Source organism: Rosa chinensis, chromosome 7 (genome assembly GCF_002994745.2).
Source record: "Rosa chinensis cultivar Old Blush chromosome 7, RchiOBHm-V2, whole genome shotgun sequence".
Lineage (NCBI taxonomy): Eukaryota > Viridiplantae > Streptophyta > Magnoliopsida > Rosales > Rosaceae > Rosa > Rosa chinensis.
The window spans coordinates 13,412,418-13,434,386 of NC_037094.1; the positions used below are offsets into that span (position 1 = coordinate 13,412,418).

The 21,969-nt window shown below is 41.0% G+C and overlaps 2 protein-coding genes across 2 annotated transcripts; both read right to left on the reverse strand.

The window, feature by feature from the left end:
* Positions 1–5,577: 5,577 nt before the first annotated feature.
* On the reverse strand, positions 5,578–7,986 carry LOC112177433. Its single transcript, XM_040511335.1, has 5 exons — positions 7,596–7,986; positions 7,331–7,478; positions 7,033–7,210; positions 6,463–6,885; positions 5,578–5,766 (listed from the first exon to the last, which is right to left on the reverse strand). Exons 1-5 carry the CDS (start codon positions 7,984–7,986, stop codon positions 5,578–5,580), a joined length of 1,329 nt encoding a protein of 442 aa, XP_040367269.1.
* A 9,249-nt stretch (positions 7,987–17,235) lies between these two features.
* Positions 17,236–20,495, reverse strand: LOC112176960 (putative glucose-6-phosphate 1-epimerase). The gene is made up of 8 exons (XM_024315106.2): positions 19,684–20,495; positions 19,532–19,606; positions 19,332–19,388; positions 19,071–19,231; positions 18,823–18,957; positions 18,145–18,247; positions 17,965–18,064; positions 17,236–17,744 (listed from the first exon to the last, which is right to left on the reverse strand). Exons 1-8 carry the CDS (start codon positions 19,777–19,779, stop codon positions 17,575–17,577), a joined length of 897 nt encoding a protein of 298 aa, XP_024170874.1. The 5' UTR covers positions 19,780–20,495; the 3' UTR covers positions 17,236–17,574.
* Positions 20,496–21,969: the final 1,474 nt, after the last annotated feature.

The following is a 21,969-nucleotide window of genomic DNA, read 5'->3' on the forward strand; positions in this document are numbered from 1 at the left end:
AATAAGAAACCTTTATTAAAGATAAACAAGATTACATAATACCGGAAAGACCGATGGTGGACAAGAATTCCCCACTCTCCTCCCTGAAACCTAAACTAGTTACGGGTCCGTCATCATGAATAATCTCTATGAGCCGAAAGGGCCCAACCCTTGTTGGGTGTGTGGATCTGATTCCACATAGGATAAGGATTTGTTAATCCTTGATCAAAGAGGAGTTTTGATTGTTTCCTACCTGCTTACATAATCCGACTTGGTAATGGTTTCTATGTCTATTGGGAATATGTTTCCAATGTCTTATAGGGTCTAGTTAGATATCTATAAATAAGGGCATAGGTTGTAGTAGTAGATCAAGTCTTTGAAGCATTAAACAGAGAGAGCAAGTGAGGTCTTGAGAGTTGGTGATAACTTCTTGTGAGAGATTCTTGTATTCTTGTTCGTGTATTCTTCTTCTTCTATAGTGAAACCCAAGCAGCCCGGGGACGTAGGCAAAGTTCTTTGCTGAACCTCATTAACAAGTTCGTGTTTGTTTTCTCGATCGTTTATCTATATTGTTTTGCACTTGTTTGCTTCCGCAAGAGAAATTTTATGTCAAATTCCTAACAAAGTGGTATCAGAGCTTAGGCTCTAGAGTGGAAACAATGAGCATAAAAGACTTTGAGAAGAGGGTCGATAAGTTCGTCGGTAATGAGTTTAGCCTATGGAGGTCACAAATTGAGGACTACTTAAATATGAAGAAGCTTGCTAAGACTTTAGAGGGCAAGCTCCCAAAAGATATGAAGGAGGAAGAATTTGTCCAAATGGATAGGATGGCCCTTGGAGCCGTTCGACTATCGCTTTCGAATGATGTACGGTGATTTATTATCAAGGAGACTACGTTGAAGGGGATGATGGATAGTTTGTCCAACATGTATGAGAAGCCAAATGCCGTTCAACAGTTGTACTTGATGAGGCGGCTGTTCACTTTGAAGATGGGTAAGGGTATATCTGTTCGCCAGCAAGTTGGGATAGTTGGTGATATTATCGAGCAACTAGCATCGGTGGATGTTAAATTCTACGAACACATCAAAGCTTTGGTGTTGTTGACTTCCATGCCTTCGAATTGGGATGTGACTGTGAACTCAATTTGTAGTGGAGCTGGGACTACGAAGAAGCTGAAGTTTAATGATGTGCGTGACATTCTTCTGAATGAAGAGAAGCGAAAACAAAATAACCTTGAAGATCCTTCAAGTTCTGCGCTCTCTGTAGAAAATAGAGGTAGAACGTTCAACAAGAACTCAAACAACAATCGTGGAAGGTCCAAATCTAGGGCACCTGAAAAAGGTCGAAGCGTGTCCAAGTCAGGAAAGTGGTCCGATGGGTGTTGGCATTGTGGGAAATCTGGACATGTCAAGAGGGTTTGTAACCAGTGGAAGGAGACAATGAAAATGGCAAACACAACTGAGTGTGATTCGGATGCACTTGTACTAAGCGTTACTGAAGCACCATTGGAGTCATGGATCGTAGACTCTGGAGCGTCATTTCACTCAACTTCACAACAATAGCTCATGGTGAATTACCGACGTGGTCATTTTGGCAAAGTATTTCTTGCTGATGGTGGAGCCTTGGAGATTGTGGGAAGGGGTGATGTGAAGATTTTGCTGACAAATGGTGGAACATGGACCTTGACCAATGTTAGACACATACCTCGGTTGAAGAGGAATTTGATCTCTGTGGGTTAGTTGGATGATGAAGGATGTCGCACTACCTTTGGCAAAGGTACGTGGAAGGTGTGTAAAGGAGCTATGGTGTTAGCACGTGGAATCAAGACAGGAACACTTTATACAACCTTGAATATTGTTGCTATTGTTGAGAACAATGAAGACACTACTGTCACGCCCCTGATTTTTACAACAATAAAAATCGATATATATAATCCCATAATTATACATGCGTGAATATTCAGTCATCAATACAAATACCTGGAACATCTTTCCCTTAAAACAAGTACTTACTGATACACTGAATCATCCAAAATAACATACACTCGCTCCACAGAGTTATATATTACACAAATTTACGAATTAGATTGTCATCACAATAAAACGTAAATTGCTCCTCAGAGCTTACTGCATAGCGGAAGTCATATATTGGCAAAGCCAACAAAAATTGCTTCATACCCGTTCTGCTGCCAACAAGCTCCTTCAGCTTCAGCCACGATTTTCCTGACCTGCAGGATTAGCCCCTACACCATTTACAATGATGCACCGGGGTTGCCAAACAACAAACCCGGTAAGCTTCTTCAAGCTCGTATGAGTAACTCATGAACATCAATCAACAACTCACATCAATCTACTTAAGGAAACATGCAGCCATGAATCCTCCTAACATTCAATATCCTTCCCACAGAAAGGACAACATGAGTCACCACTATGACCATGCCTTATTTGCTAACTTAACCATCAAGTAGCAATTCAAGTCTCATCTAGACAATTAAAGAAGAATGCCATCTGAACTCTCCTTTAAGCCGCGAACCTATGAGTCTCAAGCAACCTCGACTGTTACTCCCATAAGCTATCATGGCAGATAAACTAGAACCCTATTGAAATTGTAATCACTCGTCCTAACCAGAACGTGATTACCTATTTCCTGCCTTGATCACCATCTGTGATCTATCACCATCTGTGATCTGTCACCATCTGAGACATATGATTTCAGACTCCGTCTAGTCAGGAAATCAACATCAAGGTCGCCATCTGCAACCTGCCACCATCTGTGACCTATAATCTTTAGACCCCATCTGGTCTCAGCTCAACCATTGATCACCATCTGTGATTCATGATCTTCAGACCCCATCTGGTCATGAAGTCAAACATCAAGGTTACCATCTGCAACCTGTTACTATCTATGATCTATCACCATCTGTGACGTAAGATCTTCTTAGACCCTATCTGGTCTTAAGGTCAACGTTAAGTAAGTCGCATCTGACCTAAAAACGTTACAACTATCTAATTTCGGCTTTCCTTATCTCTGCTCACCATCTGTGACGCATGATCTTCAGACCTCATCTGGTCACGAAATCAAACATCAAGGTTACCATCTGCAACCTGTTACTATCTATGATCTATCACCATCTGTGACGTAAGATCTTCTTAGACCCTATCTGGTCTTAAGGTCAACGTTAAGTAAGTCGCATCTGACCTAAAAACGTTACAACTATCTAATTTCGGCTTTCCTTATCTCTGCTCACCATCTGTGACGCATGATCTTCAGACCTCATCTGGTCACGAAATCAAACATCAAGGTTACCATCTGCAACCTGTTACTATCTATGATCTATCACCATCTGTGACGTAAGATCTTCTTAGACCCTATCTGGTCTTAAGGTCAACGTTAAGTAAGTCGCATCTGACCTAAAAACGTTACAAGCACCTAGCTTCGGCTTTCCTAATTCTTGCTCACCATCTGTGACCCTTGGTACAAAGACCAATACATCTAAAATGAGTCACGCTTGACTCAAAATGTAGCATCCAACTCAATACTTTTCAAACAATAGAAAACATCTTTTTCTATAATATCGTTTCCTGAAAAGTCGCATTCAACAATAATATGAACACCATCATGCATATTATTATTCATCACAATCATTCACAAGGATATATATATTTCATCTAAATATATATATGTAGTCATTCGCTCAGGAATGCCTACTAATACCAACTATAGTTTGCAGTTAAATAATTAACGCCAAAACAATAATGGTACTTATGTTCATAAAGGTCCTTGTGAGATTTACTCACCTCGAATTCCTGCTGCGTCTTCAATACAGAACCGAACCAAAACTATCACCAACCACTCGTCTGAATACTTCGTCAAGTACCTAATCACATATGGTTCCAACTTAGTAATGATTCATATTTGTTTTAAGTTCGAAACCCCTGTTTTTGAACTAAAAACCCCAAAGTGGTGCCAATCGAGGCAAAACCACATCCGAGACCTCCCAAAGTCTTCGGAATACGTCCACGATCGATGTGACCAAACCACAAGTCGATCGGACGCTCATATCTTCACGGATCGAATAAATTCACCGATATGAAACGGCAAAAATCATAACAAATCCATACGAACTCCAAAATCTGCATATTATATATCGAAACGCTCGTATCGACGAGTAGAAGACATATAATACCAGAAACAGTTCCTTAAGTGGCTGGAACACCGCCGGAACGCCACCACAGACGGTGGTGCACCGCCGCCGGCCAAAACTCAAAATCTCACAAAACTCCCAACATCAAAAAGCTTCATCTAAGCATGCTTGTGAACTTTCATAACTGGATCGAAGTCATAAAACAAGCTTAAGGGATCGAAAACTACCTCACAAGCCGTGAACAGTGATCCAACCCGAGTTGATCGAATTTTCACGTAAACCGGTCGAAACAAACACCAAGGATCGACCAGGGAGCTTGTTCTGAACTCAACCCAAGAAAATCGAAGCCGCGCCGACGTCGGAACTGTGTTTTCCGGTCGGGTCCGAATTCCTCGATCTGCACCGCCTTGAACTGCCACCGAGACGGAGAATCGCCGTAAGAGAACACCAGAGGGACGACCAGACGGCGGAGGCGATCCTGTCTGTCCAAGTTTCACGGCCGGAGACCGCCGCAGTCGGCCGGAAAAGTCGGGTCGGATCGGCCGGGTTCGGGTCGGGTCAGGCGGAAAACTTCGATACTGATGGCGCGGACGAGAGAGAAGAGAGAGAGAGGGAGTGGCTTCCGGAAAAGGAAATGAGGAAAAATGAAAGTATTTTTCTGATTTTTCCTATATATATCAAAATGGAAACTTCTTTCCATAGCCATAACTTCCTCATACGAACTCCGATTTACGCGTTCCGCATGTCCACGAACTCGTATCGACGCGCTCTACAACTTTCGTGAAGGAAGTTTTCCGAGAATCCCAACATATAAAAAGTCAAACTTCACACGACCCCTAAACTGTGAAATTCACTTATTTATACTTACGAAAATCATTCCACTCCACATAAAACCTACGAATAAAGCATAATAACAATTATTCGTACAACTGGTCCATTATTAATTACCAAAATTACATAATGAAAATCCAGGTCATCACAGTCTACCCTCCTTAAAAGAATTTCGTCCCGAAATTCACGCTTGCTCATCAACAAACAACTGTGGGTACTTCGCTCTCATATCCGACTCCAATTCCCAAGAAGCATCACCCTCGTCATGGTGACTCCACAATATTTTGACCAAGTCAACTTCCTTCCTTCGAAGTTGCTTTGTTGACCTATCCAAAATTCTAACAGGTTCAACAACAAAGGTCGTATCCGCGTGCACTTCAATCGTACCATAATCAATCACATGTGACTCATCCTGAACATACTTCCTCAACATAGACACATGGAAAACATTATGCACACCAGACATAGTAGGAGGTAAGGCAAGCCTATAAGCCAACTCTCCTACCCTTTCCAGAATTTCAAAAGGTCCGACAAACCTTGGTGATAACTTTCCTTTCTTGCCAAATCTCACCACACCCTTCATGGGCGAGACCTTCAAGAACACATGATCACCCTCTTTAAACTCAACATGTCTCCTTCTCAAATCTGCATAACTCTACCAACTTCGCACTTGAGAACTCATCCTCTGTCTGACCTTGAATGTTCCTGGAAATCAGGGCAGGCTGTACCGTGATACTTCCAAGGAAACTCCCATTTTCAATTCCTACTTGCACAAGGTCAAACTCAGATGCAGTCTCCAACATAAGCCACTCCTGAACCATAACAGAAGCAACAATACCCCTGGGCTTTCTACTCAAAGCATCCGCCACCACATTGGCCTTTCCTGGATGATACTCCAAGGTGAAATCATAGTCCTTTATGAGTTCCATCCACCTTCTCTGTCTCATGTTCAACTCCTTCTGAGAGAACAGATACTTCAAACTCTTATGATCCGAAAAGAGTTCGAACTTCTCCCCATACAAGTAATGCCTCCAAATCTTCAAGGCAAACACAACCGCAGCCAACTCCAAATCATGAGTGGGGTAATTACGCTCATGCACCTTCAACTGTCTAGAACCATAAGCGACAACACCGCCATGCTGCATCAATACACATCCCAAACCTTGATGAGACGCATCACTATAGATGACTAAACCACCACCGCTTGTGGGAATAGTCAATACTGGGGCTGTGGTCAATCTAGCCTTCAACTCATTGAATGCTCGTTCACATTCCTCAGTCCACACAAACTGGACATTCTTCCTTGTCAACTTGGTCAAAGCCGAAGCAATGCTAGAAAATCCCTCAATGAATCTCCGATAATAACCTGCCAAACCCAGAAAACTACGTACCTCAGTAACTGTAGTGGGTTGGCCCCAGTTCATCACTGCTTCCACCTTAGAAGGATCCACAGAGATTCCATCCTTCGAAATTACATGACCAAGGAACTTGACCTCCCTTTGCCAAAATTCGCACTTCTCGAATTTCGCAAACAATTCCTTTTCTCTCAAAAGTTGTAGCACAATCCGCAGATGCTTATCATGGTCCTCCAACGTCTTGGAATAAACCAAAATATCATCCACGAACACTACCACAAACTTATCCATGTACGGACTGAACATACGGTTCATCAAGTCCATAAAGGCTGCAGGTGCATTGGTTAAACCAAAAGGCATGACAACAAACTCAAAGTGTCCATACCTAGTCCTAAAAGCAGTCTTAGGAACATCATCATCTTTCACCCTCAACTGGTGATATCCGGATCTCAAATCAATCTTCGAGAATACAGCAGCTTCCTTAAGCTGGTCGAACAAGTCATCAATCCTAGGTAAAGGGTACCTATTCTTAATCGTCACCTTGTTCAACTGCCGATAATCCACACACAACCTCAGTGAACCATCCTTCTTCTTCGCAAACACCACAGGTGCACCCCAAGGAGAAGTACTAGGTCTAATGAACCCTTGCTCAAGTAAACCATCAATTTGCTCCTTCAACTCTTTAAGTTCAGTTGGTGCCATCCGAAATGGTGTCATAGATACAGGTGCAGTACCTGGTATCACATCAATAGCAAAATCCACTTCCCTCCTCGGAGGTAATCCTGGTATCTCCTGAAATACATCACTGTACTCGGAAACCACAGAAATCTCTGCCATAACCGCCGTACAACTCACTGACTCCACATGAGCTAAGAATCCTGCCCTTAAAGCAGTATCTGACCTAAGACACCGATAACGAAACACCGGTTGCCCAGGTATATGAAATGACACTACCATTTCAAAGCAATCAATCATAGCATGATTTGGCCTCAGCCAATCAATACCCAAAATGACATCATACTTATGATCTGCTAACACAATCAAGGCCGCGGTAAACTCCTTACCACCAATCACAATTGGACAAGCATCACAAAACTTATCAAGCTCAAGGGAAACACCAAGTGGGGAAATAACACACAAGGATCTAGCAAGAGGCCTAGGAGTTAAACCTAACATATCAACCACAGAACTAGATATGAAAGAGTGGGACGCTCCCGTATCAAATAACACCCTAGCAAAGAAATCAAATAAGGATAAGGTACCTTCCACTCCGGCATTCTGCTGACCAATAGCAAACACCCTAGCATTTCCCGGAGGTAGATGCCTCTGCTGATTCCCTTGTCCCCTACGCTGCTGGGTACAATCCCTTGAGAAGTGCCCCGTCTGGCCACATGTGAAGCATGCCAAGTTCTTAGGTTTCGTGCAATCTCGAGCAACATGGCCCATCTCATTGCAATTGAAACACTTCGGGTTCACCACTGGCCTATTAGGTGCAACCCTAGCAGGTGCAGCTGCAGCCCTAGCTGGTGCCTGCTGATTAGTCCTCTGTCTTTTCCAGAATCCACCTCGATTCCCAGATGCTTTACTGCTCCCCGCAGTTGCCTTTCCCTTTCTTTGGAAATCCCTCTCAGCCGATTCGTGTTCTTGGAGAGTCAAGTTCTCCTGCTCAATGGCCATAGCCTTAACGAAAATGAGCTCTACTGTTTTCAGTTCCAGAACAGCGACATCGCGCCGGATTGAAGCATTCAGTCCCCACTGAAACTTCATAGCTAAGCTCTCAGCATCCATCTGCCTCACAAAGCGATACAACCTTGAGAACTCAGCTTCATACTCCCTCACACTCTTAGTCCCTTGGACTAACGAGATGAATTCCTTTTCCATCTGCTCCTTCACTGAAGGCGGAAAGTACTTCTTCCTGAACAGTTCCACAAACTCATTCCAGGTCATGGTGGACACGTCCATCACCCTCTGTGTGCCATTCCACCAAACCCGTGCATCGCCTTGGAGCATAAATGTGGAAATCTTCCTCTTCTCAATGTCGTCACAGACGACCATCTCGAAGTAGGTCTTCATATTCTCAATCCATTGGTCTGCCAACATGTGATCCGTACCTCCCTGAAATGGAACTCCTCCCAATCTCGAAATCTCCTTTGCCAACTTCGACAAACAAGTAGGATCTACAACGTTAGCAACCTCCACCACAGGTGGAACAGGCAACTCAACATTTGATGCCTCCACATCATTCTCAAACATCTCCTCAACAGGAGGAGGAATCCCGCCTCTACCTCGGGCTCTACCTCTGCCTCTGGGTCTACCTCGACCCCTAGCTCTGCCTCCTCGAGGGTCCATCACCTTAGGAGTATAACAACATGTGGTTAATACATGTATAGCTCTCAAACACAAGTATAAGTCAACGCTATGACTAAATCAACCACAATGCTACGTCAAAGGATACAATTCCATCCCCTACGTATATCTTGAGTTAGACTAAAGGTCATCATTCCTTAAAAGTCTTTAACTCATAGAAGCTACATCTAGCTCCTACACTTCATCTCCTGAGCCGACACTACCCTGAAGACTCACATCCTACCGTTCACTACATACCCAATGACTATATCAATACCGAAGAGCATATGATGGGGATCCGCTGCAGACGGGCCATCACTCGAGGAGTATTGATTGTGTCACCAAATATGTACCTTACGCTCTGATACCAATCTGTCACGCCCCTGATTTTTACAACAATAAAAATCGATATATATAATCCCATAATTATACATGCGTGAATATTCAGTCATCAATACAAATACCTGGAACATCTTTCCCTTAAAACAAGTACTTACTGATACACTGAATCATCCAAAATAACATACACTCGCTCCACAGAGTTATATATTACACAAATTTACGAATTAGATTGTCATCACAATAAAACGTAAATTGCTCCTCAGAGCTTACTGCATAGCGGAAGTCATATATTGGCAAAGCCAACAAAAATTGCTTCCTACCCGTTCTGCTGCCAACAAGCTCCTTCAGCTTCAGCCACGATTTTCCTGACCTGCAGGATTAGCCCCTACACCATTTACAATGATGCACCGGGGTTGCCAAACAACAAACCCGGTAAGCTTCTTCAAGCTCGTATGAGTAACTCATGAACATCAATCAACAACTCACATCAATCTACTCAAGGAAACATGCAGCCATGAATCCTCCTAACATTCAATATCCTTCCCACAGAAAGGACAACATGAGTCACCACTATGACCATGCCTTATTTGCTAACTTAACCATCAAGTAGCAATTCAAGTCTCATCTAGACAATTAAAGAAGAATGCCATCTGAACTCTCCTTTAAGCCGCGAACCTATGAGTCTCAAGCAACCTCGATTGTTACTCCCATAAGCTATCATGGCAGATAAACTAGAACCCTATTGAAATTGTAATCACTCGTCCTAACCAGAACGTGATTACCTATTTCCTGCCTTGATCACCATCTGTGATCTATCACCATCTGTGATCTGTCACCATCTGAGACATATGATTTCAGACTCCGTCTAGTCAGGAAATCAACATCAAGGTCGCCATCTGCAACCTGCCACCATCTGTGACCTATAATCTTTAGACCCCATCTGGTCTCAGCTCAACCATTGATCACCATCTGTGATTCATGATCTTCAGACCCCATCTGGTCATGAAGTCAAACATCAAGGTTACCATCTGCAACCTGTTACTATCTATGATCTATCACCATCTGTGACGTAAGATCTTCTTAGACCCTATTTGGTCTTAAGGTCAACGTTAAGTAAGTCGCATCTGACCTAAAAACGTTACAACTATCTAATTTCGGCTTTCCTTATCTCTGCTCACCATCTGTGACGCATGATCTTCAGACCTCATCTGGTCACGAAATCAAACATCAAGGTTACCATCTGCAACCTGTTACTATCTATGATCTATCACCATCTGTGACGTAAGATCTTCTTAGACCCTATCTGGTCTTAAGGTCAACGTTAAGTAAGTCGCATCTGACCTAAAAACGTTACAACTATCTAATTTCGGCTTTCCTTATCTCTGCTCACCATCTGTGACGCATGATCTTCAGACCTCATCTGGTCACGAAATCAAACATCAAGGTTACCATCTGCAACCTGTTACTATCTATGATCTATCACCATCTGTGACGTAAGATCTTCTTAGACCCTATCTGGTCTTAAGGTCAACGTTAAGTAAGTCGCATCTGACCTAAAAACGTTACAAGCACCTAGCTTCGGCTTTCCTAATTCTTGCTCACCATCTGTGACCCTTGGTACAAAGACCAATACATCTAAAATGAGTCACGCTTGACTCAAAATGTAGCATCCAACTCAATACTTTTCAAACAATAGAAAACATCTTTTTCTATAATATCGTTTCCTGAAAAGTCGCATTCAACAATAATATGAACACCATCATGCATATTATTATTCATCACAATCATTCACAAGGATATATATATTTCATCTAAATATATATATGTAGTCATTCGCTCAGGAATGCCTACTAATACCAACTATAGTTTGCAGTTAAATAATTAACGCCAAAACAATAATGGTACTTATGTTCATAAAGGTCCTTGTGAGATTTACTCACCTCGAATTCCTGCTGCGTCTTCAATACAGAACCGAACCAAAACTATCACCAACCACTCGTCTGAATACTTCGTCAAGTACCTAATCACATATGGTTCCAACTTAGTAATGATTCATATTTGTTTTAAGTTCGAAACCCCTGTTTTTGAACTAAAAACCCCAAAGTGGTGCCAATCGAGGCAAAACCACATCCGAGACCTCCCAAAGTCTTCGGAATACGTCCACGATCGATGTGACCAAACCACAAGTCGATCGGACGCTCATATCTTCACGGATCGAATAAATTCACCGATATGAAACGGCAAAAATCATAACAAATCCATACGAACTCCAAAATCTGCATATTATATATCGAAACGCTCGTATCGACGAGTAGAAGACATATAATACCAGAAACAGTTCCTTAAGTGGCTGGAACACCGCCGGAACGCCACCACAGACGGTGGTGCACCGCCTCCGGCCAAAACTCAAAATCTCACAAAACTCCCAACATCAAAAAGCTTCATCTAAGCATGCTTGTGAACTTTCATAACTGGATCGAAGTCATAAAACAAGCTTAAGGGATCGAAAACTACCTCACAAGCCGTGAACAGTGATCCAACCCGAGTTGATCGAATTTTCACGTAAACCGGTCGAAACAAACACCAAGGATCGACCAGGGAGCTTGTTCTGAACTCAACCCAAGAAAATCGAAGCCGCGCCGACGTCGGAACTGTGTTTTCCGGTCGGGTCCGAATTCCTCGATCTGCACCGCCTTGAACTGCCACCGAGACGGAGAATCGCCGTAAGAGAACACCAGAGGGACGACCAGACGGCGGAGGCGATCCTGTCTGTCCAAGTTTCACGGCCGGAGACCGCCGCAGTCGGCCGGAAAAGTCGGGTCGGATCGGCCGGGTTCGGGTCGGGTCAGGCGGAAAACTTCGATACTGAGGGCGCGGACGAGAGAGAAGAGAGAGAGAGGGAGTGGCTTCCGGAAAAGGAAATGAGGAAAAATGAAAGTATTTTTCTGATTTTTCCTATATATACCAAAATGGAAACTTCTTTCCATAGCCATAACTTCCTCATACGAACTCCGATTTACGCGTTCCGCATGTCCACGAACTCGTATCGACGCGCTCTACAACTTTCGTGAAGGAAGTTTTCCGAGAATCCCAACATATAAAAAGTCAAACTTCACACGACCCCTAAACTGTGAAATTCACTTATTTATACTTACGAAAATCATTCCACTCCACATAAAACCTACGAATAAAGCATAATAACAATTATTCGTACAACTGGTCCATTATTAATTACCAAAATTACATAATGAAAATCCAGGTCATCACAACTACGATCGTTGAGAAAAATGAAGATGCATACTTATGGCATTGTAGACTTGGGCACATCAGTGAGAAAGGTATAGGTGTACTTCAGTCGAAGGGTAAACTACATGGTGTGGACTCAGTGAAGATTGGGCTTTGTGAAGACTGCATATTTGGGAAGCAAAAGGTTGTTAGTTTCTCAAAGGGTGGCAAGGCACCAAAAGATACAAAACTAGAGTTGGTTCATATTGACGTGTGGGGACCTGCACCGGAGCTTTCGTTAGGTGTCTCAAAGTACTATGTGACTTATATTGATGACTCCACAAGGAAAGTATGGGTTTATTTCTTGAAAAATAAATGGGAAGTATTTGATACTTTCAAGAAGTGGAAGGCGATCGTAGAGAATGAAACCGGGTCGAAGATCAAATGTCTGAGGTCGGATAATGGAGGTGAATACTGTGGTAATGATTTCAAAGAGTATTGTGCAGAGAATGGGATTAGGATGGAGAAGAAAATTCCCGGAACTCCACAGCAGAATTGAGTGGCTGAACGCATGAATAGGACTCTGAATGAGCGAGCAAGGAGTATGAGGATACACGTAGGATTGCCAGACATGTTTTGGGCTAATGCGGTTAATACTGCTACTTATTTAATGAACCGTGGACCATCAGTACCATTGAATCATCTCTTACCTGAGGAAAAATGGAGTGGAAAAGAGATAGGCCTATCACATTTAAGAATGTTTGGTTGCGTGGCATATGTTCACATTGAGTCCGGTAAGCAAGTTGGATCCCAATTCTCAAAAGTGCATATTCATAGGCTATGGCGGTGACGAGCTTGGCTATAGGTTTTGGGATATGTAGAATAAGAAAGTTGTAAGGAGTAGGAATGTCATGTTTAATGAAGAGGTGATGTACAAGAATAGGCAAGCAGCAGAGCCTAAAAGTCCTGTAAGAAAAGGTCGGCAGTTTGCAAGGTTGGAAGAATTGTCCAATGAAGATGTGTCTAAGGGAAATCATGGGGAGGAACAACAACAACAAGAAGCTCCTGAGGTCGCACAACCTGAAGAACAAGTTCCTAGTGATGAGCCAGTGACACCTCCTTTTGTGCCATGAGTATCGTCAAGAAGTACTAAAGGAATACCAGCTGATAGATACTTGTCTTGTGCTAACTATTTGCTGTTAACTGACTGTGGTGAACCTGTGAGTTATGATGAGGCAATGCAACATAAAGATTCTGCTAAGTGGAAGGGTGCCATGCAAGATAAGATGGACTCTCTCATGTCCAACAATACTTGGGAGTTAGCTAAGTTACCAACAGGTAAGAAAGCATTGCATAACAAGTGGATTTACAAGATTAAGCAAGAAGTTGATGAGAGCAAAAGTTACAAGGCAAGGTTGGTTGTGAAAGGTTTTCAGCAAAGGGGGGGGGGAATTGATTTTGATGAGATCTTTTCGCCGGTTGTGAAACATACCACAATCCGGGTGGTGCTTGGTTTAGTGGAAGCTAAAGGTCTGTATTTGGAGCAGCTAGACGTCAAGACTGCTTTTCTTTATGGTGATTTGAAGGAGGTCATATACATGAAGCAACCACAAGGTTTTGTAGCACCTGGTAAGGAGGACTTGGTATGCAAACTGCAAAAGAGCCTTTATGGCTTGAAACAAGCCCCAAACAGTGGTATAAGAAGTTTGATGCTTTCATGTGTGGGAGTGGCTACACAAGATGTCAATCCGATCACTGTTGTTACTTCAAGAGGTTTGACAAATCTTATATCATTCTTTTACTATATGTGGATGATATGTTGATAGCTAGGGAAAACTTCAATGAGATTGAGAAGTTGAAGAGAGAGATGTCAAACCAGTTCGCGATGAAGGATTTGGGTGAGGCGAAGAAAATCTTATGTATAAAGATTATCCGTGATAAAGTGGCTGGTACTCTGAAGCTTTCACAAGCAGAGTATGTTGAGAAGGTGCTTAAGCGATTCAATATGGATGAATCGAAGGCTGTCGGAACACCGTTGTCGGCTCACTTTAAATTGTCCAAGGAACAATCACCCAAGAGCAAAAAAGAGAAAGAATATATGAAGAATGTACCTTATGCATCGGCAGTTGGATGCTTAATGTATGCTATGGTGTGTACTAGACCCAATATTGCTCATGCAGTTGGAGTTGTGAGTAGGTACATGAGTAATCCAGGAAAGCAACATTGGGAGGCTGTGAAGTGGATCATGAGGTATCTTCGGGGTACTACTGATATGTCTCTTTGTTTCAAGAGAGGTAGTGCTGAACTACAAGGATATGTTGATGCAGACTTGGCAGGAGATCATGATACTTGTCGGAGTACTACTGGTTATGTGTATACTATGGGTGGTGCTACTGTATCTTGGGTCTCAAATTTGCAAGGGCAAGTGGCCCTGTCTACAACGGAGTCCCAATATGTAGCAGTGTCAGAGGCTGGTAAGGAGATGGTGTGGCTAAAGGGTCTGTTGGAGGAATTGGGTAAAAAGCAAGAGAATTGTGCATTACACAGTGATAGTCAAAGTGCAATTCACTTGGCAAAGAACCCTGCTTTTCATTCAAGTACTAAATACATTCCTATGAAGTATCACTACATACGAGAACTCGTGGAGACTGAAGTGCTGCAATTATTGAAGATTCAAGAAAGTGAGAATCATGCTGATATGTTGACTAAGTCTGTGTTAATAAGTAAACTGAAGTTGTGCTTGGCTACAGTTGGTCTCCAAGTTTGACGAAGGAGATGTTGGCTGTGATAATGAGTTTTGTGTTGGCTATGATTGAAGAGTATTAAAGAATGTTAGCTACTAGCGTAATTGGCTCCAAGTGGAAGATTGTTAGGTGTGTGGATCCGATTCCACATAGGATAAGGATTTGTTAATCCTTGATCAAAGAGGAGTTTTGATTGTTTCCTACCTGCTTACATAATCCTACTTGGTAATGGTTTCTATGTCTATTGGGAATAGGTTTCCAATGTCTTATAAGGTCTAGTTAGATATCTATAAATAAGGGCATAGGTTGTAGTAGTAGATCAAGTCTTTGAAGCATTAAACAGAGAGAGCAAGTGAGGTCTTGAGAGTTGGTGATAACTTCTTGTGAGAGATTCTTGTATTCTTGTTCGTGTATTCTTCTTCTTCTATAGTGAAACCCAAGCAGCCCGGGGACGTAGGCAAAGTTCTTTGCTGAACCTCGTTAACAAGTTCGTGTTTGTTTTCTTGATCATTTATCTATATTGTTTTGCACTTGTTTGCTTCCGCAAGAGGAATTTTAGGTCAAATTCCTAATACCCCTAACCACCTATATCTCCCAACTTCACGGGCTGCATAGAACCCCGAGAATATCAATACTACCTCATAGAGAACCGCTAGAAAAACCAACGCCCTCTTCCACACCATGTCCCAAAGATACCAGACCACGTGCAAGGATCGCTCGTCAGCACATTGACCATAAGATAAAACCGACAATAAACCGATTCGTCCCTAGGAAAGACACCACATCCATGGCACCTCAATTTGACCCAATCCTAGCTCAAATGAGTAGGGACATGCTAAAGACCAGAAAAATCTAACAAAAAAAACTACCTTAAACAAAAACAAAAACTAGCCGCTGCACCTCTTCTCTATCTCTAGGTGCTCCGCTGGCAAACCACCACCATAAATCAATCAAGCTCGCCTCGCCGAAGAACTTCAACCCACACAACAATCCACACCGAACCCCCTGCTTGTTTTTGGTGGGATCCTGGTCAAAGCCACGGACCTAAACCAAAAACCCATAAGGAGTTTATTGTACCCTATCGCCCATTTGCTTCCACCGGCTTGAGAACCTGAAACCATCATTGAAAGCTCCACCATCGAAGGCTCCGGTTATTGACACAACGTAGAGCAGTAACCAACACCATACGATCTATGGCATGTCGCCGCCATGATCTGGTTACCTACTCCATGTTTGCGCCGCCGCTGATCGCCAATCGCTCATCATCCACACCTGCGCTGCCGCCTGAGAGGAGAGAAACATCTTACAGAGCCCAGACCAATAAAGAAAAAGCAAAACCTAAAGCCTCGAGACCCCACAGACCAGTCCAGCAACACCCGCCATTGGTCGATGAGGCCAGAAACCATGGTCGACGCGGGGGCGCCGCTAGACAGGTGCCGAAAAATCCCCTGTGTTTCCTAAACCCTAGTTTCTGTCTCTTGTTTTCGCAGAGCACTCAACTATAAAAAATAGATGTAGGACCTCTCTAGTTACTTGAGACTACGAACAGAAAAAAAAAAAACCCAACCTCATTTATAGAAGGAGTAAAATAGGAAAAAAGAGTTTACAAAAATTAGAAGACGTCCAAATAACAAATTGAGATGTCTGAATTGTATTTTTGTTCAAGTTGCAATTTCAACAAAGTGTAGTAATATTTGTTCTGTTGTTCATAATGACGAAAGGATGTACAATATATATATATATATATATATTTTCTTGTACCATAGGACTATATGATTCTAACTTCGTTTCTGAATATCATAATAACAAAATTGCAAATATTGTTACATTGATGGATTAAAATTCCAGAAGTTAAAGAGATTATCACAATATTTTATAAACTAAATTGTTGACAAGCATCAATAAAGCATTTGTCATTATCGTGGAACAAAAAATTGATTCAAAATTTCAAATGGGGTGAGGCATGTGACATGTAATGGAAAAGAAAAAAAAATGTCATTTTCGTGGAAACAAAAAATTGATTCAAAATTTCAAATGTGGTGAGCCAGGATGTAAAAGTAGAAGAAAAGTACTGATAAGCAGATATTGTCAGTGAGAGTCCTAATGCCTAATAAGAAGATACATACCTTCTGATAAGTCGAAATCTTAACAAGCATAAACAACAAATCAGAGTGGCGCAGCGGAAGCGTGGTGGGCCCATAACCCACAGGTCCCTGGATCGAAACTAGGCTCTGATATTCATATAGTTTTTTTTAATATTTTTACTCCCTTTTTTTTTTCCCTCACAATTAAAGCAACAACATAGATTAATTTTGCTACTGCCTCTACAGTTCAATGTACACTTTCAATAGGTAGGAATATCACCCATGTAGGTTTTACACTATAGCTACAATGGGGGGAGAAACTAAAAACACATCTCCCACTTCCTCAATAATTAGCAAGCATCACCAAATTAAAAGAAGGTGATCATGCTCTTATTCAACTTCTTATTGCAAATAAACGAAATCTTAACATGAAGTTTACCCCCTTGTACTAGTTTTGTGATTCTTCAGTTCTTGAGTGTGGTGTCTTCAGAAAACCCCTCATGTCAGGATCAAGCGTTTGGTCATTAACTTGAAGCCAAAACAGAGAGCTCCACTCGGCCGGTCCATTCCTCACCGGGCTTCAAGGTGATTGGCTTCTCAATTGCTGCTCCATCAACACAAAGCATTTGTTTGTACTCTTCATCTCCAAGATCAACTATGGATTTGGATTTTTTATCCCATGGGTTCCAAACCGCTAAGAAAAAGTAAAGTTGAAGAACACAGAAGTCATTAGTTAATCGAAGTGCTACATATATGAAAAATATGCGATCACATAAGTGGCTGTTTTAACTATTAAAGTGACAACAGAACTTCTCAAACTATGTCTTAAGGACAAAGGAGAGTTGTTATTCCTGGGGAAGCTAAAAGTTATTGATAGCAATTCTTAATACTGAAGTCAATGGCATGAATCTTACCAACATCTGGAAGTCCCTCCTTTCGTACAACAAATGTCCTCTTTCTTTCATGATCAAAAACAGCTATTGCACCTGAAGAACTAAGGTAAGCTCGGTCCACCTGTCCAAGAGTGAAGACTTCATAAGAGGACCATTCTGCTTCACTAACAAGTTGAGAAGGTTTTGGAAAGCATGATTTACCTCTGATTCAAATGTTAAGGCATCCCCTTGTTCTGTAAAGCGCTCCTTTTCACATAGATTGTCTAGGTAGTCAAGAGTCTCCAGGCCCTCAATCCTCACTTCGCTGTCAGTTCAGATCATACTAATTCATTTCTCAAAGCTATGTAAAATTTACAATCACTCTACTACCTATTCATTGGTACACAAGGTGAACAAAGCTCATGCTGTACTTTATTCTAAATCAACCGAAAGTATGATACCACTTACTCCTTTCTAATTGGACTGGTATCTGACATTGATCATGATGTGATCTGTATAGCTTTTGTTTCTGACCTACTTGACATATATGTCACAAAGAAAATATTGATCAACATTCCTATGAAGTTCTCATATTTCAGATTTCTCTTCTTTCTTTGTTTGTGAAATGTTAGAGGAATATTTTAACTGCAAGAGATTAGTTAGTAGCTAGAAATTATAGTTAGAGATTTACTACCAGAATAACATGGATATAAACACTTAATCACATTGTTTAGAACTTTAAACCAATAGTTGAACCCCATTTTGGTGTAAATTTGGGGACATATGGCCAACTGTGGTCTACCATCTACCAAATTTATAGGGAAGGGAAAAGGTAAGATGACTAGCACTATAGCTGCTGGCTTTTGGTTTGCTTATAAGTTTTAAACTCTTAATCTGTACCTGATATCAGAAATGGAGAAATATGTGTGATAAGCAATTGAAAAACTGAAAGGCTTGCAATTGATGTTCCTGATGCGTGATATCAGGTTTAGATTCCCCTCTGCTGCCAGTGAGACCCTAAGACGAAACTCAAAGCTGAAAAAAAACATGATTCAAATCATCTTCTCAGAAAGGACATATATTTTTGAAGTTAATAAAGCATATGCCACGCTATCATACTATGATACTTTCAGGATTCAAGCTCAAACCTATGTGGCCAAATCTTCAAATCATCCTCAGATGGTTTGAGTAGCAAGTCAATGTAGGCCTTGCCATTAGAATAATTAGGATTTAGAGGTGGAGGTTCATTGTCGATTGCCCAAATCCTGTTCCTGGCAAATCCATTCTGCTCCAATGATCCATTTCCAAACTAAAGCACAAATCGCATGAACCCATAAGCCCGAATTAATCAAAATTTCCTATGCTAAAATCTGCATAGGAAGTTAAGAACAGGTGTATATATTGTATACCTGTGGAAAACAGATTGGAATTCCTCCTCTCACTGCTTTTGGTGGCTTAAAGACTGCCTGTTTAAACATAAATAGGGGAGATTGACAGAATTAATCTATGTAATTTGCAACAAGAAAGAATAGTTCATATTGTACACGTTCTTTATGAAACACAAATTACACAATGAAGGGGCAACAATGAAAACTTTGAAGATCTTTACCTTACTGCTAATGAACAACAATTCTTCGCCACGCTCACTCCTCCAGGACAAAACCTGGCCTCCATATAAGCTAACCTGGATTATATTCACATAACAAAATCAAAATGCATGTAAACAATAAGCAAATAAAGAGGTACAAGAGTCTAGTTTACCCTAGCGGAAGCTCCTCGAGGATTTTGAAGGAGAAATTGATCGATTCCATTCTTGTCTTTTGTAACTTCAACAACTGCTGCTCCAGAATGACTCATTTCAAATTTTCAACAAAAAGCACATCAATTTAAACAAACAAGAAGAAGAAACAGGAAGCTCTCTATCTTTCTCAACCAAAAACAAGACCTTGGGCTTGGAACTGGCTTCAGAGAAAAGTAGCATACAAGTTCAGCAGGGCATTTAATTAAACAGTTGAGGATCACTCAACTTTTCAATGGTCTTTTCCTGTGACAACAAACCAATCTTCCCGTGAACTTGAAAACCAATCCCAACCACCAGTTCAACTAACTCAATCTTTCTTCAGCAACAAGCTCCCCAACAAACACAGAGCCAAGAAATCTGAAAAAAAATAAATGAAAAACCCAATTCCAACTTTCAAACAGATCCAATTTTTGGTGAAGAAAATCAGTAGAAAGCTCAAATCTTTGTGCAGTCAAATGACCAAAAACGTGTGGAGATACCAAAATTTGGACCAAACAGTCCTAAAATTCCCAACATGGCGGTTTCGAACAAGAAAACAAAACGTGTTTGTGATTGAAACAGTGCTTTGTCCAACCAAAAGGAAGAAAATTTGGAATAAAAAGAAATGAGGTTGACAAATGACAAGACCTTTTCCAGAAGAAAGAATCAAAGATGAATCTGTATTTGAATCACTAATTCAAAGAAAAGGAGATTGAAGGGTCAGAAATTAGAGATAGTTAGAAGAATTCATGACTACTAATAAATTAGTACCACTTGCAAATGGAAGCTTAATAAATTAAAGCCCTATGTTTTTATGTGTAATTTACGTATAAGACATGGCAACCAGCTAGCCATGAAGAATATGAAACAGTGCTGGGTTTCCACACGTGATATATAGACAAGTCTCAAGTAAGAAATGTGCGATCGTCATTAACAGAATTAACCACCCATTTGAAAAAAGGATAATAGAAAATATAGAAAGTGCAATTGAATTGAAGTTTGAACGTAGTTTGAAAGATGTATTCAATATTATTTGAATCGAACCATCCGATCACATTAAACATGGGCCATTGAAAAGAGGAAAATTATGATGGATATATATATATATATATATATATATATATATATATAATTGAAGCGATCTCTTTCTTAGGCGTTGATTAATGAATATACGTATTATCCTTTGGGATTATTGAGCCTCATCTTGCCAACCCAAGTCTAGAGCTCTAAATACGTAGGCAAAAGATTCCCTAGAGAAAGCACACTTTGATGTCTACGTTCTGATAATACATGAAGACAATGACGTAAACAGAGAGAAACGGTTCAAGGGACTCGACAGGATTCCATGTTAGAGAAGAAAGCATGAAGTGGGTTAAATACAAAAGTTTATGGACTATTTCAGTAGTGGACAACTGGACATTGTCCCAACTCTGAGCAACGGTTAGGAATTCCTTTGTTTCTTACTTTTGACTCGCAATTTCAAAATAAGAACCGAGGTTTAATATGAGAAGCAAAAAATTGAAAGCCACCCAGAAATCAAAAGGATTGGTCACCAAAAATGGTTAAGAGGAAATGGAGGACTTGGGCGCTAACCGTGCAATGAACTAATGAAATACCAAGAATTCCTTTAACAAAATAACAAGGCAGGTCTAAAGGTCTTTGGTGGCTTTGCATGCTTCAAGTTGCACTGCGGACTTTTTCAACTACCGCATCTTTAAACAAACAAAGAGTAAAGCGAAAGAAAAATACAAACTAAAGAGCGTATAATGAAAGAAAAACACAAACAGATCAAGAGAACAACTCCTATATATACTTATATATCAACCCCATCAAATTTCTCCCAAAATCAAAATTAACTACTAAAGCTACTATAGCTAAAGTGCAACGCCCTGTTTGAGTGAAAGGAAAACACAAACAGATCAAGAGAACAACTCCTACATATATAATTATATATCAAACCCCATCAAATTTCTCCGAATATCAAAACTACTAAAGCTAAAGTGCAATGCCCCGTTTCTACAACTCAGCCAAAAAGGGGTGGGGGGAGACTAACTAAAAGTTCAAATATTAACTAGCAGTGCATCTTCACAGGTTCAAACGCGATGTGAATCCATGTATGAAATGAAGTCCATCATACGAGAACTGCGAAACAGAATAATAAATTTCTGTAAATCAAGTTTGAATAAGTTGAAGAGCAAAATTTTTAATGAGCAGTAAAAATCTAGAGAAAGTTACCTACCAGAAACCCCATTCCATGTCGAACCAGG